The sequence below is a fragment of the Canis aureus genome, chromosome 2 (assembly GCF_053574225.1).
Source record: "Canis aureus isolate CA01 chromosome 2, VMU_Caureus_v.1.0, whole genome shotgun sequence".
Lineage (NCBI taxonomy): Eukaryota > Metazoa > Chordata > Mammalia > Carnivora > Canidae > Canis > Canis aureus.
Window position 1 is genome coordinate 60,072,177 of NC_135612.1, and position 25,638 is coordinate 60,097,814.

The following is a 25,638-nucleotide window of genomic DNA, read 5'->3' on the forward strand; positions in this document are numbered from 1 at the left end:
CCTCTCTCCTTGCAGGTGCCTCTCCAGAATGGCTCCCCTGGTCAACATGAAACTTAAAGTCGTCCTGTGGAAGTTAAATACCCCGGGATACAGAACACCATCCAGGAGGACTGGTGCACAAGCCTGAGCCCTGGGCAGGCAGATATTACTCGTCCATCGGGCTCCACCTCCCACTAAAGCCTGATCTTCGGCAGGTCCAGGCAGACGCCCCCTCCCCCACCAGAGTCAGGATGGTCATGGGTGAAAGTTGGTAGCCACCCCAGCCTCAGCCCCTGATGGGCTTGATCCCAGGACCCTAAGGTCATGACCTAAGCCCAAATCAAGAATGGACGCCCAACTGAATGAGCCATCCAGGTGCCTTTTCAAGGCTGAATAGTATTCCATTGTGTGGATTTTCAATGTTTTGTTTGTCCATCCATCCTTCGATGGACACATGGTTCATTATGGTTTTACACGTTAGCTGTATTTCTTATGAAGTCTCTTATGCCTCCCTCAGTCCCACAACAGCCTAGTGGGTAGGCATTGGGAATAACAGGTTTGAGGCTGTTGAGTGATGAGGGACCCAGAACGCACAACTCCAGACTTGCCAAGCCCTCTCCTCCTCTTGGGGCTCCCGAGGAAACTGTGCCAACTTCATAGTCGTGACATGAATGCTCAGTGCAGGGATGTGGGATTCTTGTCAATGCAGGGGTGTCATGTGTGTCTCAGATTTAAGGCTCCCGTGGGGCCCTCTTCCTCTTGAATCCAAGTCTTAAGCTTAGTCTTGAGCTTGCAGGTGGCCCCTGGAGGAAAATGTGGATCTGGGAAAGCCAAGTCATGAGCCATCTGCCCATGCATCACCCAGACAGCAGAAGCCACAGGCAGATTTTCATGGCTTTTGGTGTCTGTGGCTCATCTGTCCACATGGCCCAGTCACTTGCCTGTACCCTGACTAACTGGAGGGCGGTGTCTAAGAAGGTGGACAGAATTGTCTCTCTTCCACAGTAGACAATGCAAGGAGCATGAGGCTCATTGTAAAAAGAATGGAGTAGAGTTTCTGAGACATTCAGTGCCTCCTTCAAAGCCCCCCAGCCAATAAGAGATTGGTCAGCAGTTTGGATCTTTCCCTTGTAAACTTGGATAGCTTGTCCCTGGCCAGGATGCAGAGCTGCTGGGCATGCATGGGTGGGTGGCCAGAGGAGGGAAGAAGAGTGTCCTGATGGATGTCAGCGGGCTCTAGGAAGTTAGGGGAGAGCAAGGAGCAAGGGATGGCCAGGTTGGGGAGTAAAGGTGGCTGTGCAGAGCAGAATAATGCCCTCCTCAAGATCTCCTTGCCTGAGTCCCCAGAATCTGTGAACTTGTTGTCTCACATGGCAAGAAGCTTTGTAGAAGTGAAAAAGTTAGGGATCTTGAGATGGAGAGTCTCTCCTGGATTATCCAGGTGGGGCTAGTGTAATCACAAGCATCCTCAAGAGAGGGAGGCAGGAGACCCAAGAGAGAGACATGAGGTCACAAGCAGAGGTCAGAGACAGATGGGAAGATGCTGTCCTGATAGCGAAGATGAATGAGGAGGGCCACGCCATGGAAGCTGGCACCCTTACAAGTGGGAGAAGATGAGAGCTCTCTTCGAGAGGGGACCGCCCCACCAACCCCTTAATTTTGGACTTCTGGCCTCCAGAAGTGAGAGGGAATGAATGTGTTAAGCCCCCCTCCCCTGCCCCAGGGGACTCCGTTAGGGCTCCCTGGGGGTCTAGTATGACTGACCACATGCAGGGTGGTCCCTAACCACCACCATCCTGTCTGAATGTGGGGGCCTTTCTCATTTGTCATGTCTGAGTTGGCCAGTGTTTCCCAGATGGCAGGACTCTTCCCAAATCAGGCAAAAATGACGTAGACAGACAGCCAGGGAAGCTGTGACTCCCAGCAAAGGGGCAGAACTTTGCAACGTTTGGCAGGTGGAGCCAGAGAGCTATTGGGTTCACAGACGGTTGGCCAGGGAGGCATGTGGTGTCAGACAAGAAGCAAGTGGGGAACAGGGAATCAGCAAGGTGAGCCTGAGGCAGGATCCCCAAGAGAATTATCAAATATGGTTGAGAAAGGACCTTCTGTGATGGTTTATTAGCCAGGGTTCTCAAGAAAAACAGTCAGTGGGGAGACACATGTTCAAAAATAATATGTGAGCCAAGTCCTTATAATAAATCTCACTCTAGATGTTGGCTCAAAATGATGTGAAGACCCAGGGAGGCAGGTGATGTGGCTTAGGGTGAAATAAGTTGATATTCATAATTCTTGGCTCCTCTTGTAAAACTTTTTGTGGTGCTAACACATACACACTCAGAAGGCACGTATTGTATGGACCCTGTGTGAGGTGTCTTCGTTTTTTGTTGTTGTTGTTGTCATTTTTGAGAGAGAGAGAGAGAGAGAGAGAGAGAGAATCAAAAGTAGGCTCCATGCTCAGTGCGGACCCTGAGATCACGACCTGAGCTGAAATCAAGAGTTGGACGCCCCATGGACTGAGCCATCCAGGTGTCCCCCACCCCTGCCTCATGTGAGTTTTCTGTGGTTGCCATAACAAATGACCACAAATAGGAAATTATGCTCTCAGAGTTTTGGAGACCATTAGTCCAAAATCAAGGTGTTGGCATGGCTGCCTCCTTTGGGAGGCTCTGAAGGGGGAATCTGTCCAGGCATATGTCTCTCCCAGCTTCTAGCGGTTTCTGGAAATCCTTGGTGTTTCTTGGCTTATAGACATGTCACCTGATCTCTGCCTTCATGTTCACATGGTCTTCCCCTCTGTGTCTTCTTTTCTGTCTCTTATAAGATTAGTCATTGGATTTAGTGCCCATCCTAAATCCAGGAAGACTTCATCTCGAGATCCTCAGCTAAGTCCATCTGTGAAGACCTTCTTTTTTGGTAAGTTATATTCACAGGTTCTGAGAGTTAAGACTTGGACATGTCTTTTGTGGAACATGAGTCAGCCCATTACAGACTCCACCCCTTAGACCAGTCCTCAAAGTCACAGGCATCCTAAGAATCAGGCCAAGGCATGAAGGTGTGCCCTCTGAGAGGGAGCTGTGCTGTAGGGAGGGAGGAAGCTCAGGGAGGGAGGCTGTGGGAGTGGAGATCCTGCTCCACACACCTGGTGAGGGAGCATGTGAACAAAGGCACAGGGAGCAAGGGGGGTCTGTCACCCAGTGTTGGTGGGTAGGGAGTGCCCACGGTGAAGGCTTTTAGGCTGGCTCTGCAGCGATAAGCTAGGCCCAAGCAGGAGGAGAAGGGGGAAAGATGGTGAGCTTCTTGAGGGCAGAACTGAGGGGGTGGGGGTGTATGCTGAGCTTAATCCTGTTTCCCCATCACTTTATAATAGGTACAACCTCTCTGAGCCTCACACAGAGAAAAAGGCAGAGACACAGGCAGCGGGAGAAGCAGGCTCCCTGTGGGGAGCCTGATATGGGACTTGATCCCAGGACCCTGGGATCATGACCTAAGCTGAAGACAGATGCTCAACCATTGAGCCCCACAGGTGCCCCCCCCTTTTTGTTTATTTTGTTGTTGTCTTGTTCTTCTGATTCTCCTTTGCTGCTTTACTTTGTGCTACATAAATGTTTTTAGTGTCCCCTTTTAATTCCTTTTGTTAAAAACCATATGCTGTGGATGATTTTCTCAGTGGTTGTTCTAGGGACTGCAAAAATACATTTGAGCTTGTCTCGGTCCACTTCAGATTAACACCAGCTTCTTTCTGGTCAAATGTGGAAAGTGTGCTCCATTCTTCCCCGCTCTGTGCTATCATTGGCATACATCTCATGTCTTTTAATGCTTATAAACTCAGCAGTACAGTCTTATAATTACTGCTCATGTCCTTTAAAGAATTGAAGAGAAAAAAATAAGAAAAATGTATTTATAGAGTATTTTATATTGACTCTCATATTTACCATTTCTGCTGCTTTTTATTTCTTCTTGTGGATTTAAGTTATCATCTGGTGCCAGTTCCTTTCAGCCTAATGGACTTCCCTTTAGAATTTCTCACAAGTTTGCTAACAATAAATTTCTTATCTTTATTTATCTGGGAATGTTTTTATTTCACCTTTAGTTTTGGAGGGTAGTTTTGCTGGATACGGAATTTTTTGTTCACTTTTTTTTTTTTTTAGCATTTTGAATGTATCATTCCACTGCTTTCTGCTGTGTGTGTGTGTGTGTGTGTGTGTGTGTGTGTTTTCTGATGAAAAGCCATCTGTTAATCATGTTGTTCTACAATACATGAAGAGTTGGTTTTCTTCTGCTTCTTTCATGGTTTTCTCTGTCTTTCAACAGTTTGATTATGATATATGTAGGTATATGTCTCTTTGGATTTAACCTACTTGGGATTTGTTTAGTTTCTTGGATGTTTGAAGTTTTTCATCAATATGGAAACATATTGGCCATTATTCTTCATGGTTGTTTAATTCTGTGTGTGTGTGTATATGTGTATGTGTGTATAAAACAGCTGTTTTAAAGTCTTTCACTACCAAATCCAACTTCTGCGGACCCCTGAAGGCTGAAGAATGTTTTTCTTGGTCCCCTGATTATAGCTCATATTTCCCTGTTTCTTTGCACTTCTCACTTTTTTTTTTGGTTAAAAATTGGACATTTTACCAATATATCACATCAACTCTGGATTTTTATTTTCTTCCAGAGGTTATTTCTGATTTTTCCTTGTTCATTTGTTTGTTTTTTGAAGTAACTTACCTGGGCTAAATCTTTGAAATCTATCTCCCTTGCTGTGCGTAGCTCCTGGTACTTTTTATTTTAATTTTTAATTTTAATTTTTAATTTATGGCTTTTGTATCCCTGTGTCTGCCTAGGTTAGAGATCAGCCAGTATTTGATCAGAAGTATTCTCAAATACCATGAGTTAGTAAACCTATCCTCTATCAAAGACTTTTGTGTGGGTAAAGGAGCACATTCAAAATTTAGGCATTTTCAAATTTCCCTGACTTTTGCTTTTCATTGGGTTGCTCATGTTTCCTATGTGAGTACACATGGCCTTAGGATCAACTAGGAATCTGTGGCTAGTTTGGGCCATTTCCAGAGGCACACAGTCCCAGCCATGCTATACAACCTCCAAGACAATAATTTCCACTGTCACTGATGCTAGGCATGGATGTCACCCATACAGGGAAGGTGCTATGGGAACATCCTGGGAGAGTGCCATGGGAGCAGTCTGGGGTCAGTATGCTGCAGACTCTCTGTTTCTACCTGAAGTGTAGCACTTTTCAAGTGTGAACACTTCTTAGGTGGTTGCACGCTCTTGGATGATTTCCAGCATGTGGAAATGGCTGCTTTTGTCAATTTGTGCAGTTTTAGAATTGGTTTTTGGAAAGAGCATTTGCCAACCTCTTCACTTGGCCACAAGTCAAAGTTCTGCCTCCCCAGAGTGCATTTGTAATTGGGAATATGCAACAGAGCTGAGGGTGCTTGGAGGGATAGAGGAAGGGGAGAAGTGGCTGTATATGAGGCTGTAAAGGTTGGTTGGGGTAGATAAGACTTCATTTAGCAGAGGAGAAAAATGGCAGTGCCCATAGGGAAAGAGGTTTTTTCCCAAGTTATTGAAGCTCAGTCACTAGAGAGCTAACATTGGAACCTGGCCCTCCTGACTCCCAATCCAGTGCTCTTTCCTTTATGCCATATTGCTTTAGCAATTGTTGTTTAGAAGTCTGAGTCTCCAGGATTTTCAATATGTCAGATCCATCCATCCATCCATCCATCCATCCAGAACAAAAACTGACATGGCCTTAGTGTTATGACCCTCATAGTCTCAGAGTGGGACACTAGCCTCAGGAAAGGGCCTTGCAAGATCCATTTTGAAGAAGTAGTATCCCATGCTTCTCTGTTAGTCTTAGTTAAGGTAATAGCCCTTTCAAGGGAAAACAATGAGTTTTAATTAACCTCCAAGCTGAAATCCCTCAAAACATGATTTCAATCAAATATAATTATGGAAAATTTGATTTGTGAAAAAAATTTAAGTGTGTAAAGCATGTAAATAAAAAACAAATTGTCATAGTCCATAGTTTGGGAGCAAAAATTTTGATTTCTGAAATGAATCTCAAAGGCTAGAATACTGTGAGTTCTCTTTCAAAATATTTATTAAAATGGGAGCCTCTGAAAACTCCTTCTCCAGACAAATCTATAACCCTGAGTCCCTTGGCCTTACACAGAGGGAATGCTGTGAAGCGGCATGGTACTTAGACACTTGCCAGTTGCTTGCGGCTGCCTATGCTATGCCAAGGAACCATATGGAAACTGAAAAATTCAGGAAAGAATCTGGATGCTTTGTCCACATGACAACAAATAATTGGGTATTTGGAAAGGAGATTTGGGGCTATATCTTGAGTCATCCTCTGGGAATTCCTAAATACCACTTCAGAGGGATTAATGGAATTTTATATTTCATCTTTCTCTCTTCCTTCTCTGTCCCTTTCTGCCCTTCCCCACCCCTAGGGGTCTTATTCAATAGTCACATCCAAATCTATGTCTCAAACCCTGATTCTGTCCTGGACACCATTTCCAAAGGCCTCTGGGGCCTCCCTGCCAGTGTACCCGTGATGGGTAGGGCTCACCAAATGTCTCCATGCTCCTGTGTCTGCCAGCTGCCTTTGTAGGTAGGTCAGGCCATGAACCCAGGCTCTGGCCAATGGGATATGAATGATAGTGAGTGACTCCCAAGTCGAACCCCACAAAATATCCTGTGTCGTTCTCTGGCTTTCTCTTCTGCCGCAGTGACCTTGCAGGCTAGCTGTTCCAGATGGCAGAGCTACAAGCTGGAGAGGGGAGGCGCCTGACCTGTACTTTGTAAATGAGTGCAATGCACCTTTCTTAGGTTATCCCACTGAGATTTGGGGTTCATTTTTACTGCAACCCAGCCTAGCCTAGCTTAAGAGCTCCAGGATGTTTCACAGACACCTTGGAGGCAACACATCCAAAGCGGAGCATCTACCTTCTTCAGATTTGTCCCCTAACTGTGTGGTGGCATCACTATTGTCCTAGATGTTTCTGAATCTCTGTAGACTCGGATTCTCACCTTGCATGGGAGGTGCCCACCTCCATCTCCCCCTCCCCTGTGCTTACTCACATCTCATCATCTCTCACCTGGACCAATGCCCTGTGCCCTGCTGGCCTCTCTGTCTCTTTTCCAAGTTCTGGCTTTAAGGTGTTGCCAGAATTATTGTTCTGAAACACAAATCTGATCATGTCATCCTGTTCTTGAAAGCCCTCAAACATTCTCATTCACCTTGGAAGAAGGCACAAGCCTGGAGTGTCTGGGCTGGCTTCTCCTCAAGTCATATGGTTTCCTCTGCAAGTTGTATGGTTTGTCCTGCATGGTCAGGCCGCTTGCCCCTCCGTTTACGGGCGGTGGACCTTTGTCCTTTGTCCCTTGTAGGTGCTGCGCTCTGTGTTTTAACTTCATCTGGGTCCTGGTTCATCTTTCAAGACCTGCTCAAGTGTATTTTTCTCTTTGCCAACACCTCAGGCAGAATAAATCCTCCCTTCTTCCTTCCACCATACTCAGCACATATTTCCATAATAGCCTGTGTTCTCCAGGGTGCTCATGCTGGTAAGCGGGAGGAAAGGACAACAGGGTTGAAAAGTTGGGGAGAAAATTGAATTGGTCAAAGTCACATAGATTGTTAAATCGCAGAACCTTTCCATCCTTCATGCACCTTCCACGGGAGTCTGTGAGAGGGACAGCGAGGCAGCCATGTGTCTTAAACCATGAATGTGCTTCTGGGGAGCACCTCATGGGGCTGCTGTCCTGGGGAAGTACTAAAGTTGTCCTTTCTCTTGTTTTACAGATGGGGAAACTGAGGCCCAGAGCACACAGCTGCCAGAGATGGAGGAGGTGTGTGCTTGCTGGGTCCTTGGTGCTGCTGGCAGAGGGTGGCACCTCCCGTCGGGCCACGGACATGCTGGCAATCTGTGGGACTTACCCCTCAGGACCCCCGCCCTCGCCCTACAATTGAAGACATACCACACCCCAGCCAGGGTAGCTGAGAGGTTGGCAGAGGACTTCTGAGGGGATAGTAATGGATGAGATATGTGTCACACAGGCCAAATGTGGGCTGTTCTATCATTGTCGTACCTGAAGACCTGTCGGCGGTCCAGGTGCTCTCCTGAGCATTGTCTCGCTTGCATGGCAGCCTGTGACTCAGGTGCAGTGACCGTTCTCAGGGGATGTGGGGAGACTGAGACATGAAGACAGTGACTCACCTAGGGACCTGCAGGGCTGGGACCAGATTAGGGCCCCAGCCTTGCTCCCGGCCCCTCGCTGGGAGCTCCTCACCCACCAGCAAGCACCCTGTGACACACTGTGGCGGCTGCTGGCACACATCATCCCACAGCCATTTCTGAAACATCAGTGGCTCCCTGTCCTGCAGATCCACTACTCCCTAGCTGTGTGCTCCAGGGTGGCTGTCTTAGCCACTCTGGGCCTCAGATGCCTTGCTTCTAAAATCAGAATAACTGTGCACCAAAACACCTGGTCCATGGAAGCTAGTTGGCAAATATTGCCCTCCTGCCACCAGTTCCAGTGAACCCTGGTGTATGGTGTACAGGGTGGGGTGGGGGCGCTTGCCTTTAGCTGTGACAGCAAGTCTGAGGAGGAGCAGGGCCCACCAGAACTGACTGTATGCTTTCTCCCCCCTTCCCTTGCAGATGTTTATTGGGCTCCTACTGGGCCAGGGCCTACGCATTTTTTAAAAAAGATTTTAATTATTTATTCATGAGAGACACACAGAGAGAGGCAGAGACACAAGCAGAGGGAGAAGCAGGCTCTATGCAGGGAGCCTGATGTGGGACTCGATCCCAGAACCCCGGGATCACGACCTGAGCCAAAGGCAGATGCTCAACCGCTGAGCCACCCAAGTGTCCCCAGAGCCTGTGCTATTTGGCTTCCATGGAGACTTCTGGTGGCTGCCATCTCCCCTGCTCCCGGGAATCCCCAGGGGTGGTTTCTGCCTAGGTGTATGTCCGTCCTAAGTCCAGCCCTCTCTCCTCTGCCCTGCCTGCTGGAGTGACCACAGTGGGCTCTGGTCCTCGCAGACTGATGGGGAGTCCCTCTTACCAGGGCCCATAGGGGTTACTTTCCAGGGCCTTCCTTGCTGTGTATCAGATGACCAAGTACCAAGGCTCCAAGAAGCTGAGGGCTTACTTCTAAACCACAGTGCATCCCAGTAAGAAGGGGTGGTGCCTGCACTGGTCAGAGCTGGTCACTGCTCACTCCCCATCCCCATAGTGATTTATGTGTGTACACAGGTGGGGAGCAGTGGGGCTTGGGATAGGACCCATAGCCTCTGCCTACCTGCCACAGGGGTTGGGTGGGTCATGGGCATGCTGGGAGCCCCAATCTCAGTGGATATCAGTGGAGTTGATAATCATTCCAGCCCTGTCCCAGCTTCATGGGGTGTGGGGGGATCAATGCCTGTGGAAGCCTGGGCAGAGGGGTCTGGTAGAGAGGAGGGCACCCCAGGCCTACCCGGACAGGCCTTGCTGGTGCATGGGGAAGCACAGGTTCTTTAGCCACATGCTGCTGCCACCCCTTGCTGTGGGTGGAAACTTGGCGAGCCCCTCTGCCTTTTTGCGCTGTGCCTCTCTTTCTGCTTCTGGGAAAAGGGGATGATGATGAAGCCCAGCCCCCAGCCCATGCAGAGGCCAGCAGAGTAACACTGCAAAGTGCCCGGGGCAGAGCTGGTGTGGTCAGTCGGCGGTGGGGAAGCATCTCCAACTCTGCGACCACCCTGTGGTGTCATTGACCTGCCTGCCCCCAGCATACGGCTGACCTCCCTGAGGCTGGTCCCTCGTTCTGGTCACCACCTGGACCCTAACACCACCCAGATGCTCGAGGGACCAGGAGGCCTCAACTGTCATGCCCTACCCACCCTGCCCTGTACTCTTTTGCCCTGCAGCCCTGCCCAGGTCCTCAGATGTCCCCCACATGGCCATCCTCCAGGTCATTACCCACGCTGGTCCCTGTGCCAGGAGCCCTCTTCTACTCTTTCCACCTGTTTATCCTTCCAAGGATTGATTTGTTTCCTGCTGTCTCTCTGGGGCCAAGAGCCAGGAACATAATAGGTGCTCCGTAAACAGCTGATGAACAGAAGCAGGAAACCGACCTGTCCCACTGCATTAGCTGTGCAGCGTCTATGATTTATTATTATTATTATTATTTAAGATTTTATTTATTTATGCATGAGAGACACAGGGGCGGGGGCAGAGACACAGGCAGAGGGAGAAGCAGGCTCCATGCAGGGAGCCCGATGTGGGATCTATCCCGGGTCTCCAGGATCATGCCCCGGGCTGAAGGCGGCGCTAAACCGCTGGGCCACTGGGGCTGCCCCGCGCCTACAATTTAAAGGAAGTGGTTGCCATCCTGGTCCCTGCCCGGTTCCAGGCTCCAGCTTGGTGGGCCTCTCACACCTCTGGCATCTGGCAGGCCCGCGGCTGTGGTGCTCAAGGGCGATGAAATCCCTGCCTCCACCAAAAAGTGACCACGACCACTGCCCCCATCACCCTTTCAGAATGTGCCATCCAAAGATCTGCCACCGCCTTCTGCCCTGTCGCCTCCCACTTCGGATTGGAGCAGCCAGACCCATGTCTCACGGTGGGGCCTTCTTGTCCTTCTCCACCTAGACATAGTTCCCTTCCTTCTCCAGATCAGACTTCTGCTTCCGGCCCGAGTTAATGTCCTGACCAGCCTTCCCTGCAGCTTTGCTCCTTTCCCTTGACAACCTGATAACGAGATCCCTGTGCTTGATCTTTCTCCTGAAAGCCGTCCCCTGCAACCCCGTGTCATTTGCTGAAAGTCATTAGGAGACTTCTCTGCAAGGCACTGCAGCCCCCCACCCGCACCTGGCAGCTTCCCTATCCCACCCCCCAACACCTGGCAGCTCCCTCCCACCCTGGCAGCTCCCCCACCCTGCAGCCTACCCTGCTGCTGCAGCTTCCTCTCCTCACCTGGCAGCCCCCCTGCACCTGGCACCTTCTTCCACACCTAGCACACCCGCTCCTCCCCCCCCCCCCCACCTGGCAGTTGCCTACAGGTGCAGGCTTCTTAGTCTGGTTGGAGATGTACTGGGGGTGGAAGGAGTGGGAGAGTGGGACTAGTGCTGAGGGCACAGTGCAGGGGAGAGGCTCCCCTCTGTAGAGTCTGGCACCCAAACAGCCTGTCCCCTCCGTCTCCCTCCTGCTGAGTCCCCAAGCATCCCTGAGAGCATTGCTCATGGATTCCTTGGCCGCCTCTGAATCAGGCCCATGTGGGCAATTGTGCAAGCTGAGCTTTGTCACATTTATAGAGATAAAATATTATCACTGGAGACCTTCGATAACTTAAAAGAGCCTGAGACTTTTAATGAGTAAGTGGTCTGATTAAAAGTTGGAGAGATGGAAGTATTTCTCCTCCTTCTTGGATGGGGAGCATTGCCGTGGAATAAGGAAGCCAGCCTGGATCTTGAAGCTAAAAGGTCTGGATTGGGGCTCAGTGGGGCCCCTACTCACCTCTCAGGAAACGCTCCATCTAGTGGGTCCAACCACATGCCAGGTGTTTGGCATCTACTCTTTCAAGGCTCCTTGTAAAAGCTGTGCCAGGTCAGCGGCTCACGCTGGCTGTACACGGAGTCACCTGGCCAGTTCAGAGAGGACTGAATAGCGGGCTCTCCCTATGGAGGTCAGGAGGGTCCCCTCTGTGGTTCTCACATGGAGCCCAGGCCTAAAACCACTGGGTTAGCACAGGGGCTCTCAAACTTGGGGGCACATTAAAACACAGATCCCGGGGCCCCATCTGGGAGTTTCTGGTTCAGTGGGTCTGGGATGGGGTACAGGCATTGGAATTTCTAACCAGTTCCCATTAATGCCGATGCTGCTGATCCAAGATGACTCTCAGAGGGCCACTGAGTCCAGGGAGTCCTGGTGGGACCATTACAGAAACTGAGAGGGGACATGCTTCTCATAGGACACCCAGGTGGCACACGGGAACATGTCGCTTTGAATCCCTCAGATAAATTACTGAATCCTAGTGTGCCTTCACCTTTACCTTCAAAGTGGGGAAAATAGTGCCCTTTCTGTGTTGGTGCTATATAGGTATTATTTGGATGTGAGGTTCAATTAGGTTTTCCTTCTGGAACAATATCTGGCCAGAGTAGGCTCAACAAGTTGTAATGCTGATTATTTTCCTTACTGCTTTCTGAAGGATTCGTTGAAGGGTGTCCCCCTCTGAGCAGCCTTCTTCCCTTGGCCCCAGACGGCAGCAGCTCCCCCTGCCATAGGGAGCCAAGCTCCCCCTGCCATAGGGAGCCAAGCAGCTCCCTCTGAGTACCTGCTTCCCCAACGTCGCGATTGATCATGTGTCTCCCCCATCACAGTGTGCACTCCCCATGAGCAGGGGCCAGGGGGGATGGGTCTGGAGCCCAGTGCCCCACGTGGAGCCTGGAATAAGGAGGCAGTGTGGGAGGTGGCTGGGGCTGCTTCCCCTGTCTTAGGGTGCTCCTGTGGCAAATAATCAGGGATTGCAAATAGGTAGTGTGTTTGTATCACCCCACACACCCGGAGCATGGGTGCCAGACCCATGCATCCGCACACATGGTACCTCCGCCAGCATTCACACCCATGCCTGCTGAGCCAGCGGCTGCCCCTGTGGTCTCCCCAGACTTCTCTCCATCAGGACGCCAGGACAGCATGCCTGACTGCCACCTATTCACCTTCCTTTCTGCATGGGAGTCCCTTGAGTCTCTGACTTGGTCACTAGTGAGGGTGAGGCCAGTGGGGGTGCAGCAGGTGCTGGGAGTGGGCTTCCCTCCGGCTCCCTGAGTCCCTTGGTGCCTTCCCTGGGCCCAGCCACCAAGGTCTATCTCAACCTGGACAGGAGCCTCCTAAGTGGTTTCCTGCACTGGTCCTTGCTCTGACATGTCACTGGTCTCACTGCCCCGCCCCCAATCCCCAGCCCGCTTAAAATCCTCCAGAGACTTTGCACCAGGCTGTGAATACAAATCAAGCCCGCTGCGTGCCTGCCTCGTGCCTCCCTCCTCGGGTTGAGGGTGAGCTTGGGCTGGGATGGTGGCTCTTGTGCTCCAACCCCTGCTGGGATAGCTCTTCCCACTTTGCCCACCATTAGCTCCTCTTCCCCTGCTTCTCATTGTCAGCTCAAAGCTACCAGGCCTCTTAGTGACCCCTTCATCTCCGTGGGGTGACTACCTTATGTGTCCCTGGGTCCTTACTACTGTCTGAGATGAGCTTTCCTTGGGATCTCTCCTCACAGAGGTCAAAAGGGTACCCCCTGTGGTTCTCACATGGAGCCCACAGGGATGAACAGGAGCGCAGCGGCACCGGGAGCCCATCTGCCTCCTTCATCACCGTGTCCCTGTGTCTAGTGATGTTTGAGAGCTGAGTGACCTCGGGGAGTCCCCACGTCTCTGAGCTTCGGAGTCAGACAAGGGATGAATCAGTCCTGCTCTTTTGAAAGCCCTTCAGCCTTATCAGGGCAGAGGGAGCCAGCTGACTGTTGTGGAAAAGGCACAGGTGAGGCATTTGCCACTCCACCTGCTTTCCAGATCTGGACACTCCTCCGCTCATTTGTGGATCTTCACCAAGTCATCAATAATGTGAGCCTCAGTTTGAGCCAGGGGTGGTGGCGGTGATGTGTGATGTGCCCATGGCTGAGGCTCCGTCTGAGCCTCCGAGAGGTGGAGTGCTGGCGAGCCCAGCACACAGGCCACAGGTAATGTGGGGTGGTGGGAGGAATGGCACCTTGGGGCTGGAATCTGGTCTCTGACTCTCTCTGGCTTGGGGAATGTGGGCAGTCACCACCCAGAGTGTTTCCTCAACTGTGAAAAGACCATCACACATACCCCATGTACCCCACAGCCTGGTTGTGAGAGTTACATACAATAACCTGCGACGTTGCCCCTGCCCCTGAGAGCAGCTGCCCCTGGGACAGTCCAGCACAGAGTAGGTGCTCAGCCATCTGTCACGGTCATATTTTTTTAAAAAAATATTTTATTTATTTATTCATGAGAGACCCAGAGAGAGGCAGGGACACAGGCAGAGGGAGAAGCAGGCTCCTTGTGGGAAGCCGGATGCAGGACTTGATCCCAGGACTCAGGACACCCTGAGCTGAAGGCAGAGCTCAACCACTGAACCACCCCGGTGCCAGTGCCGGACAGTAGGCTTTTCTTGAGGACAATGCTTCGGGCTCTCTTTTATTGAAACAAACAAACAAACAAACAAACAAACAAGGCAGGGGGAGAGAGTGCAGAGCCCATGCGGCCATCACTTTATGGCTGGGGGTGGACATGGGGAGTTGGGAAGGCCCAGGGGGCACTGGGTCTAAGCTGGGGCATGACCCACCTCTTTTCTGACCACTGGCCCTGCTTTCCCCCCCAGCCCCAGTCTGCCCTGTGCTGTGTTTGTCAGCTTCTTCCTGGGCCCTGGGTTGCCTGGCTTGCCCCCCTCCCCCCGGCACTGGCCAGGTTCTGTTCCTCTCTGCTCCCTGTGCCAGACCACAGGCTCCTGCAGCTCTCGGCTCTTGCTTCCTTTCCCAACCCAGGGCCTGAGCTGAAGACTTAGAATCTGACAGCTTGGGAATTTACACCATGGAGGGGGAGGGAGGGCTAGGGCACATTCCAGGGGAGGAGACTTCTCAGACATCTGGCCACCCCCAAGCCCGCCCCCCAAGGCTGGGCACAGACAGCAGGGGCCCCAGGGACTATCTGTTATCAGATCTGACTTCCAACTTCCTGTTGAGCCTGGGGGGTGGGGTGAGCCTACAGAAGAAGACTGGGCACTGGGTGCTTCTACTCCTGGAGGTGGGAGAGAACCTGCACTCTCTACCTTTCCCAAATGTTTGAGGCTTTGCTCCTCTGACTCATTTGGCTTTCTCTCTCTCTCCCTCTCCCTCTCTCCCTCTCTCCCTGGAGCAGATATCCAGCTGGGAGGCAGGTGTGACAGAGCCTGGGAGCCCGGGATCTTTACCTAATGCAGAGGCCTCTAGGGGAAGGATGGAGGCAGGCTGGCCCCCACCTGGCAGAGGATGCAAAACTGTCCTCACCTAAGTGGGGCTCCAGCCCCCTCCTCCTGTTTTCCCACAGGCCAATACAGAGCACAGGGTGGATGCTCAAGAAAGTTATGAAATCCACCTAAAGCAGCCCATGGCCTCTGGCAGGGACTTGGTGGATTGTGAGCCTGTTGTCCCGTTCTTTGCTGTGGCCTGTCACGCTGTGCCCTGGTTGGGACCTCGCCCCCCTCCTTCTAGATGCTTCTGCACCCAGGTCTCTGTCCTCCTGTTTGGAGGCTGCTGGGTTGGTGGCTCCTGGGGCTGGAACATAGACGTGCACCGCATGCAAGTCGGGAAGTCTAAGGCACCTGTGTGGCTGCCCAGAAGTAGGCCGTGCAGGGGCAGCCTCAGGGCCTTGGCAGTGCCGGGAGAGTCCCCCAGGTGCTGTCTTCGGAGGCCCCTGCAGGAGAGCCCCTCCCCACTTCCACTGTCCCAGTGCTGGCTCTCTGGGGTTATTTGGTCTGTGAAGGTGTGCACGTGGGTGCCGTCTGCCTGCCGGGTCCGGGTGTCCGCTCCAGGGCCGGCACCGGCTGTGCTCACCCCCGTGAACTGTGCCGGCCCAGGTGGTGCTGAGCAAGCACAGGCAGCAGGGGAGTGGGAAGGGCAGAGGGCAGAGGGCGCGGGGGCGGGGTGCTCGGCTGGCTGGGCGCGCGCTCTCGGACCCCTGCCCAGGCCCCGGCGGCGGCGGCGCTCGTCGGCGGGCCCGGGCGCGGCCGGCAGGTGGCGGTGCGCCCTCGGCTGCGCGGCGGCGGCGGCGGCGGCGGAGCGCCGAGTCCCCTCCTCCCGCCGGCTCCCTCCCCTCGCCGGCTCCTTTCTCTGCGCTCTCGCTCGCGCTCCCCGGCGCCCTCCCGCTCGCCCGCCGAGGTCTCCCTCGCCCGCGCCGCCCCGCCGCCGCCCCCCGGCGACCATGGCGCCCCGGGGGCCCCCGCGCGCCCCGAAGGGCCCCGGCCCCGCCGCCCGAGCCCCGAGCCCCGGGGCGCCGCCGCCGCCGCGCTCGCCGCGCTCGCGGCCGCTCCTGCTGCTGCTGCTGCTGCTGGCCGCCTGCGGGGCGGCGGGGCGCTCCCCCGAGCCCGGGCGCCCGGGTCCCCGCGCGCTGCTCACCCGGGCGCCGCCGAGCCCGCCCGCGGGGCGCGCGCTGCCGGGCGGCGGCGGGGACGGGGACGGGGACCGGCAGGCGCGCGCGGAGCCCGGCGCCCCGGGGCTGGGTCCCGCTGCCGCCCCGGGTCCCGGCGAGGATGGCGCCCCCGCCGCGCACCAGGGGCGCCGGGCGCGGGCGGCGCCGGTGGCCGGAGCGGCTTCGCGGGCGCAGGTCTCGCTCATCAGCACGTCGTTCGTGCTCAAGGGGGACGCGACGCACAACCAGGCGATGGTGCACTGGACGGGCGAGAACAGCAGCGTAAGTCCCCCGCGGCCCCCGCCCCGCGGCCCCCGAGCCCCCGCTTCCCGACCGCCCTGCTCGGCCCGGCCGTTCCCGGAGACTTGGGGACGCGAGGCACCTCGGCGGCGCCCTGCTGGGCTCCGAGCACCGGTTTCTTGGGGAGTGGTCCCCAGATGTGGGAGCGCCCTGCCTCGCAGGTTTCTGGGACCCCCAGCCACCTCGGAGGCGCCCCCGCCCCGCCCCCGCCTCCAGATTCCAGGTGACGCGGAGGGGCATCTCCCGAGGCTCCGGGACCCCGGTCGCCGGGTGCCTCCAGGTCCTTCAGGACCACCCCAACTCGGTGTCGCGCCCCGACCGCTCCCAGACTCCACCCGGTCTGCGTTCTGGGATTTCGGCTGCGGGGACCCCCCCCCCCCGGGACCTCGCTCCGCGGGCTCCAGGAGCCCCGGTCGGCTCAGCCTGGGGTTCGGGGACCCCCTCTCCGGGTTCCCCGAGTGCGACCCGGCTGCACCTGGCCGCGCAGGAATCCGCGGACCCACGGAGTTGGGCGCCCGCCGCGCTCTCAAACTCCCTGCCCGCCCTCCCCTTCCCGCTGCTCTGGAAGTTGGGCTCCCCCGCCCTCGCCTCCTCCTCCTCCGTTAGGGTCCTGGGCGCCTCCTTCCTCCGGCGCCCCGCGATGGCTCCTGTCCTTCCGGGTTCCCACCCGTCCTTATTTTGTGTGTGTGGTGCATCACGGGGTTTGGGGATGCCCTCCTATCCTTCCCCCGGGGCTGCCCCAGCCTCGTTCTTCCCCTGGGCAGATGGTCAGTGGTCGTACCTGGTCGCCTCCCAGCAGCCCTAGCGGGTCATCTCCAGTTTTGGAAGAGTCGGGGGAGGTGGCAGCTGGTTGTGTGGGGAGTAGAGCTGGGACTCTCCGCTTACTCCCTTCTATGGCTGTTCGCTGGGGTCTCCCCCAGGGGCTCCCCCACCGCCAGCGCTTCTCCCTGACAAAGTTCTGAGGCGGCAGCAGGGCCAGTACCCCCGCATGCTTTGGGAGTGGAAGGGTGGGGATCTATGCACTCCCCTAGCCTGGAAAGGGGCTGTAACGTGGGCTAGGGGGGGAATTTAACCCGCCTCAGCCCTCCTGGGTTGATGGGGGTGGTTTGGTGAGGTGGATTCTGGGGGATGGTACTCCATCCCCTCTCCAGCCGAATCCAGGGGCAGCACACAACGGGCAGCACTGGGCACACTTGATTGGTCCAGAGCCCAGGGCCCTGCCATTCCCCCTCCTTAGCCAGCTGGGAGCTGCAGGCACAGACACCAGGTCTCTGGTCTTCGGTCATTTGTGCCTCTCTAGTCACTAGAAAGCTGGGGTGGAGGGTGGGGGGCGGTTGCATTGGCTGCCCAGAGGCCAGCAGGGGGCGCTCAGGGTGCCAACGGAGTGGGAGTGGGAGTGGGGGGTGGAAGGTGCCTGACTCCAGGTAGCAGGCACCCCTCCCTAGAAGAGCCCTAGGCAACCGTCCCCATCTGCATCATGAGAGAGGGGGCAGACCCCGCGTGACAGTTGGGCTCAGCTTTTCATCACTCCCCACACTGGTGAACAAGCCCTGTGCCATAAGCTGTAACCCCGGAGACCCACGGCTCAAGGAACACTGAGCATTTGAGGTCATCCTGCGGCGCCAGACTACCTCAACCGAGCCCCTACCCCCACCTGCTCAGGTGGTTGAAGCAGCTGTTAATCCAGTGCCTCAGTCATTTTTGATTCATGGAGTGGCAGGGGGCCGTGTGGCAGAAGGGAGAGAGGGGCACTGAGGATGGAGGCCAGCCTCCCAGGTAGGACCCACTGGCACCCAGCACCCACCCCGTTGTGAGCACAGAGCCAGAGGGCTGGGCAGCCTCCTTGGAGAGAGTGAGGAGGGGGTTTGGGCCAACGGGGAGCGTGCAAGGTGGGGTAGGGTCAGGGCGAGGTGGGGGAGCTTCAGAGGAGCTTCCCCGGCTTTGCCCCCCGGGGCACATTGGCTGAATCAGGGACTGCTTTGTAACTAGGTGGCTTGTTTCCTGGGTACTGGCAGGTGAATTCCTGGAGAGGGGCTTGGGAGAGGAGGGGGTTGGACTTCTCTTTGGTCAAGGGCAGGAGGTCCAGAACAGGAGCTTGAAAGGGTGCATCTCTCCCCTGGCCCCCTGCAAAGGGGAGGGCAGGGGTAGCATGTGCAAAGCAGGGCAGAGCCTGGCACTTAGCACACACTTAGGAGGCGGAAGCTAGAAGTGCTTTATTATCATCAGTGAGTGTTGTTGTCAGTGGGGTAAAGAGAAGGCGAGCAGCAGCATTGAAATTCTTTTTTTTAAGATTTTATTTATTTATTCATGAGAGACACACAGAGAGAGAGAGGCAGAGACACAGGCAGAGGGAGAAGCAGGCTCCATGCAGGGAGCCTGATGTGGGACTCGATCCCGGGTCCCCAGGATCAGGCCCTGGACTGAAGGCGGCGCTAAACCGCTGAGCCACCTGGGCTGCCCAGCATCGAAACGTTGACCCAGGCTTTCGGCTTGGGTGCCTTCTCACTCCTGCCTCCCTCTTCCCGCTCACCCATCCTCTGGAGTGCGATGTTGAGGCCCATTGTGCTCTCTGCAAAAGCAGGTCATCTTCTGGCCTGGGGAGCAGATGGTGCCTTAAGAGTACCTTGGTGCCTGGGGAATGCTCAGGGTGGGAGGGAAGGAGAACCAAGCGCTAAATGCAAATGTGTTTCTAATTGTTACTGTCTCAGTGCACAGGTGCATATGCAGTGCTAGCATGGCTTTGTTTTCTGGGCACAGGAGCTCTTAGAACCAGCTTTGACTCCCTCTGTCCTCAACTGGCAGCCACCGGTCCAAAGATATTAGCCGGGATCCTGCACTGGATTTAGCCTCCGTTTGAAGGCACCATCTTTTAAGGCCACGGTGGGGAAGAAACGAAACTGCAGCCACTTTGCTGAGGGAAATCTTTAAAAAATTTTATTTCACTTAATTTGTCCAGGTCAGGAGACCCGAGAAACTGTTCTTTGCAGACATGGTCCACAGGAGCAGAGAAAGCGTTTGCTTTACCGTAGCAGGTGTTTTTCAAAATTAAAAAAATAAATAAATAAAAAGCATTTGCTGAGAGGGACAGACTTTTTGAGGTAATATTTTTGAGCATCTGCAAGAAGGAGTCACAGGAGGCAAGAGGCGAGCCCTTGTGGCCGAGCACTGGGAACATGTGTGCATATTCCTTCCCACGGCCCGATTTCTTCCTGCTCCCATGGAGATAGGGAAGTGGACTTGCTTGAAAGTTCAAACACTGCCTTTCTGTCTGTTGAGCTGTAGAAACAAATTGTTATGTGTGAAATTAATGTTTCATCGAAACCGCTGGGCATTACCTTTGAGGGATCCAAAATGGGCTTTGCACGGACGCTCCAGGTTTTGCTTCTCTTGAGCTGCCCTCAGAGACAGAGGTAGGATTGGAAGGTGGAAATCATGCGCTTGCTTATTTTGCTTATTTTAAGTATATAGCTCACCTGTGCGCCTCCCTCTTGGCACTTGAACTTCAATTTTGGTTTGTCAGCTCCCTTGGACTTGAGCTTGTTTGACCAGACCTCGTCGATTCGGCATTGTTGCCGCTATCCATGGATGAGCACCTCTTCCCCTCCCCTGGCATCCCCCCCCCCCCCATTTTCCACATTTGTTCCGTGCTGTGCCTAGAGGATTGGGGATGTCTAGGGGAATTGTATACAGTGGTGATTCCGAGCTGGTTAACCACGTTCTCTGCTCCAGGGTCTTGAGGAACCTGGTACTTGTGTATATTTTATACCCAGGGAGGCAGGGCTTCAGAGCAGACGTATGGAGCTTTCGAGGGTGTGCATTGGGTCATGACAACTTGCCAGATGTCGAGTTCCTTGAGGGCAGGTGCATTAGTGCTAGGGATGCCGTGTTAAAGCACCACAGACCGGGCAGCTTGAATGATAGAAGCGTATGTCCTTGCAGGGCTGGAGGCTGGGAGTCTGAGATCCAGGCGCGGGCAGGGTTGGCTCCCTCTGAGGCCTCCTTCCTTGGTGTGTAGATGGCTGCCTTCTCCTGTGTCCTCATGTGGTCATCCTCTGTGCGTGTCTGTGTCCTGATCTCTTCTTTTTATAAGGACACCCATCGGATTGGATCAGGGCCCACCTGACTGGCCTCATTTTAATGTAATTTTAACCTCTGTAAGGACCCTACCTCCAAAATGCAGTCATAGTCAGAGGTACTAGGGGTTAGGATTTCCGCATAAGGATTTTTTGGAAGGGGGCACAATTCAGCTCATAGTGGCAGGGACGGGGTCTCTGTTACCCTTTCCCTCTCTGAATGTAATGTGGTGTAACCCAGACTGGTCCAGTGGGATAGAAGGGAGGGACACCAAAGCTAAGATACGAGGGGCAAGTGCCATCTTCCCTGGTGGGGAAATCCGGGGAGGTGGCATGGAGGAGGTGGTATCAGAGTGGGCTTAATGAATGAGTGGGAGAAGCATATGGGAGATGGAGGAGAACACTCAGTGGAGAGGAACAGCTTGGGCCAGCTCTGAGAGGTGGGCATTTACAGGTGTGCAGATGTGGTCTAAAGAGACGGTGAAGGCATGGTGCATGGAGACAGAGGGAAGAAGTTTGGAAAACACAGGTGGAAGTCAGCTCCTAGTGGAACCTAACAGGAGGCAGGAGAGCCCAGGATGGCAGTACGATGTGGTGTTGGTTTTTTTTTTTTTTTTTCAGTTTTGACTTTATTTATTTATTCATGAGAGACACAGAGAGAGGCAGAGACACAGGCAGAGGGAGAAGCAGGCTCCTTGTGGGGAGCCCGATGCAGGACTTGATCCCAGGACCCCAGGATCACGTCCTGGGCCAAAGGCCAGACACTCAACCACTGAGCCATCCAGGTGTCCCTGTTTTGGTTTTTCTTTTTTTTTTTTTTTAATTTTTATTTATTTATGATAATCAGAGAGAGAGAGAGGCAGAGAGAGGCAGAGACACAGGCAGAGGGAGAAGCAGGCTCCATGCACCGGGAGCCTGACGTGGGATTCGATCCCGGGTCTCCAGGATCGCGCCCTGGGCTAAAGGCAGGCGCCAAACCGCTGCGCCACCCAGGGATCCCTGTTTTGGTTTTTCTTGAAGGTTAAAGGCTTTTACTTAGAAAGGCTGAAGTGATTATATGCTAATTGCACCAGCGAGATCGTACAAGAAATGACTTGAAAACCCCCTTTTGATACCCCTGGGGACTTGGATTCTGTCCTTTGTGCTTTATTCTTTCTATAGACCTCTGAGCTTAGGTGCAATTGAGCAGAAACAGGGCTTAGACTCCTGCCCATCATTGCTGAGCTCCAGACACGCCGCGGGGCCTCTGAGTAAGCAGGCCGGGTCGTGGTGCTGCTGCCCAGGGCAAGTCCGAGCTGTTGACCGTCCCATTTCCTTCCACGCAGTTCCCTCCACTCCTGTCTTCTTGCCTCTCGGGCATCCACCTGTCTTCCCGCGTGGTCACAGTGAGCTGCTTGCTCAGAACCTGCTGGCCTGGGGTGTGCCTGGCCTGATCCTTCCTAGCCTGGAGATCTTGGGCACGCTCATGAAATTGGGGCTTGCTGTCTTGGAGCTGGGCTGTGGAGGCTGGCAGGCTTGCTCTGCAGGGTAGGGAGGTGATCCATCTTGTGCTCAGACAAGGGCCTGGCCCACAGCAGGTGCTCAGGAAAGGATGTTAGGGTCCCGTCTGAGTTTCTCCCAGCACCCCGGAGTGGGGGGCAGAGTGCCAAGGGGGCTGGTGAGGCACCTTGGAGATGAGGCTTCCAGACAGAGGCTCAGAGGGGAGGCAGCCGTGACACCTAGGCCTGGGCTGACCCTGGAGGGGCCGTGGGAGGGAGTGGGTATGGGAGAGGTTTCCAGGTGAGGGATGTGGCTGCCCTGGCTCTGCAGGCCTCTGTCTTTCCCAGGGTGGCACCGGCTTTCCGGGTCCTGGCCAGCCTCCAGCGTACAGAGACCATAAAGGCCTTCTCATAAACTTTAGGTTCTTGAATGAACAGATCCAGATCTGGTGACAGAGCTGACTTGCAGCCTTATATCTGATGGCTGTGGTTTCTTGGGAGGCGAGCTTGGTGGCTCCAGGGCATAGGGTCTTACGGTCAAGGCTGCTGAACGTTCCATGTGGTATTTTGGAATTCCAGGCCACCACGGGGCGAGCTTCCTGGCACGTTGATGTAGGGGCTGGATTGGAGAGAGAAGTCTGGCTCACAGGAGGCTGAGCTGTGGCTGATATGCGTGGAGATGGTGGGCATCCACCCAGATGAAGAGCATCTGTCGTGGAGGCCTTCACCAAGGGTGACCAGTGGCCGCCTAGGCAGGGGCAGAGGCAGAGAGTGTCAAGGGATGCGGTGACCAGGGCTGAGTACCTGTCACACATTTGCTATCAGGATGAGGGCCGTGGAAGTCCCCCAGGGACCCTGGGCCTTGTGGCTGGGCGGAGAACCGTGAGAAAATGGGGGAAATGTGTGTTAGGACAGTAAATGGAGATGTGCATGGGGTACGCAGAGTCTCAGGAAGTGCCATACTTAGACGTCTGCCCTTTGCCTGGGGTGACCCAGGGTGACCCTAGGATCTTGTGTACTCTCCCTGTGCTGGGAGAGACCCCATGAGTTTGAGAGCCCCAGGTGAAAAGAGGCTGCACATTAGCTCTTAAATCGGCTGCTTTCTCTGGAGGGTTAGGTTCTGGGGAGACGGTGATGAGCAAGATCAAACACAGCCCCTGTCCTGGTACCATGTTTGGTCTGGACAGGAATTCACAGAGCATCTTGGTGTCGTGAGAACCTGCTCTGGGGAGGTCAGGGAGGACTTTCTGGAGGAGGTGGTAATGAAGCGGCTCTGAGCGACCAGTAGAGTGAGTGTCGCCTGGGCTGAGGAGCAGATTAGGATGGAGAGTATGAAGGCCATGGGAGAGGCACAGAGGCCTGAAAAGCCTGGACCACTAGGACAGAGAAAGGACATCCATCAGTCAAGAAGCTTGGCTTGAAGGCAGAAAAACGGCCCTATTAATACAGTTCCTGAACACGGTGCACAAATCTACTTTTACTTGAATAAAGTGGCTATTTAATTTGTAGTTGCATGAGAGTTCCTGAGAGTATTTTAAAGAGGTCATAAATTAACTCCATCCTTTGCACGCCCCTTCAGAGTAGAGTGTGGCTTAGTGCAGGGGCCTTCCAAAGGGTTGTGGTTGTTTTTCATTTTCATTTTATTATTATTTGTCGGAGGCAGGCTCGGGCCCTGGAGGACGCCAGCAGGGAGTACATGGTTGAAGCAGTCAGAAAACACGCTGGGATGATGCTGAGCATCTCTGTGCCTTTGGGGGTCTAGGAAGATGCTGAGGTGGAGCTTGTACGTTGGCCTTGTGTATGGGGGCATCCTCTTATTGCTTCAGCCTCCAAAGATGGAGTTATTTATAGATTCTGACAAATGGCGCATTTCACCCTCACCCCTCTTAAAGGCCAGCATTTCTGTGGGTGCTTTGTGGAGTGGACAGGGATGCTGATGACCTGAGATGCCAGGCTGTCGTCACAGTTCCCAACCACTGTTCCCAATGGGTTTGGAAGCCCTGGGAGCAGGGAAGCCTGGGTTTCGGGGCTGGGACCACCAGGCCTCCATCCACAGCATTTAAAGGGTTGAAGGCATGCCTGCTGATCTGTTCACAGCCTGCTCTTGCTGTGGGACTCCTGGGAAAGCCTTGTGCAGGGTGGGAGCTTGGATTCTGTGCATGGAAAAAAGTGCCATAAAACATGAAATGTGCCCGAGGCTGGGTCCCCCTCAGTAAGACATGCTGCTGGCAGGCTGTGACTTCCTAGACCCTAGGCACTCCTGGTGCTGGGTCCTGGCTCAGAGGAAAGCGGACAGTGGGGACTGGGGATGCCCCGCACTCACCGGGCCCTGGAGGGTTGCATGCCCCTGACCTGCTCCGACTTCTGCAGAAGGCAGCAGCAAAATCTTTCTGACTTAAGCCCTGTGTTTCAGACACGATGTGTCTTGTGCTCATCATCTTTATCCCAATTAAGTTCCTTTGTCGCCTTAAAAAAATTAATAGGGATACTCGAACGTCAGCTCTCACAAGGATGAGTGAAGGAAAAATGAAAACCCGGGTGTTCTTTTGAGGTGAAGAAGTTCTCCTCATTTTGCGTTTCTGTAGCAGTCACTTACGGTGTTTGCACAGCACATTACAATCTTTTAATTAGTTTCTTCTCACACTACCTCGACGATCTTAAAATAACCCCACTCTCCTTCCTCGGTAATTTTCTTGCAAAAGCAGATAATTTCCTTGCAGCGTGGAGCTCGCCTGGACTCCAGCAGGGCACATCTCTTGCATGGCGCCATTTCCCGATGCTCAGAGATAAATTCCGTTCGAATCAAAGTAAGAAAAGACCCAGGCCGAGTGTGGCTGCTTCTATTCAGATCAATTCTAATTCAGAACGGGTTCTTTATGAGGCTTGTGCAGCGCACGTACTTCCAAGGCATCAGAAGCAGAGATAGCATCGCGCAGGCCTCAGCCGGCATCCCTTGGCTAGGATCAGCTGGAAGCTTCTGTGTCTGATGTCACTTTATCTTATAAAAACAATTCCTCATCATTTACATCGTGCTCCTGATGAGTAAGAAGGACGTTAATCGTCATGGTTGCCGGGTTCTCAAGGATGTGCCCAGGGCTGTGCCAGGTACCTCACTTGCATTGCCTCGGTTAAGTCCTGGAACAGTTATCAGACCCACTTTACAGGTAAGAAGAGTAAGGTTCCCTGGAGCGCAGATGCTCGTCTGAAACCACACAGCTAATAAGGGTCTGAGTTGAGGTTTGAATTCTTTCCCTCTGAAGCCCAAGTGTTTTTTATTTTAGTGTAAGAAACGTCTTGTCTTCTCTTTCTTTATTTCTTTCTTAGATTTTTTTATGTATTTGTGAGAGACACACAGAAAGAGGCAGAGACACAGGCAGAGGGAGAAGTAGGCTCCTTGCAGGGAGCTTGATACGGGCCTCGATCCCGGATCCCGGGATCACGACCTGAGCCGAAGGCAGGTGCCCAACCACTGAGCCACCCAGGCATCCCTGGATCACATCTTCCTTACCCATGCATCCATCCATGCATCCATCCATGCATGGACACTGGGGCTGTTCCTACCTTCAGGGTGCTGTGAATCATGCTGCTGAGAGCATGGGTGTACAGATACCTGTTCAGG

At 53.9% G+C, this 25,638-nt stretch overlaps 1 protein-coding gene and 1 long non-coding RNA gene across 2 annotated transcripts in view; both read left to right on the forward strand.

Annotated features, from left to right (window-relative positions):
- LOC144299646 (uncharacterized) lies at positions 1 to 11,320 on the forward strand. The gene is made up of 3 exons (XR_013366292.1): positions 1 to 2,892; positions 3,347 to 3,502; positions 7,808 to 11,320. It is a non-coding gene; the product is annotated as an uncharacterized LOC144299646 (long non-coding RNA).
- A 4,641-nt stretch (positions 11,321 to 15,961) lies between these two features.
- Positions 15,962 to 25,638, forward strand: part of SORCS2 (sortilin related VPS10 domain containing receptor 2) — a 459,489-nt gene continuing 449,812 nt past the window's right edge. The window contains exon 1 of the mRNA XM_077875105.1: positions 15,962 to 16,450. Coding sequence (XP_077731231.1) covers positions 15,962 to 16,450 — 489 coding nt within the window. The remainder of the gene's footprint in view (positions 16,451 to 25,638) is intronic.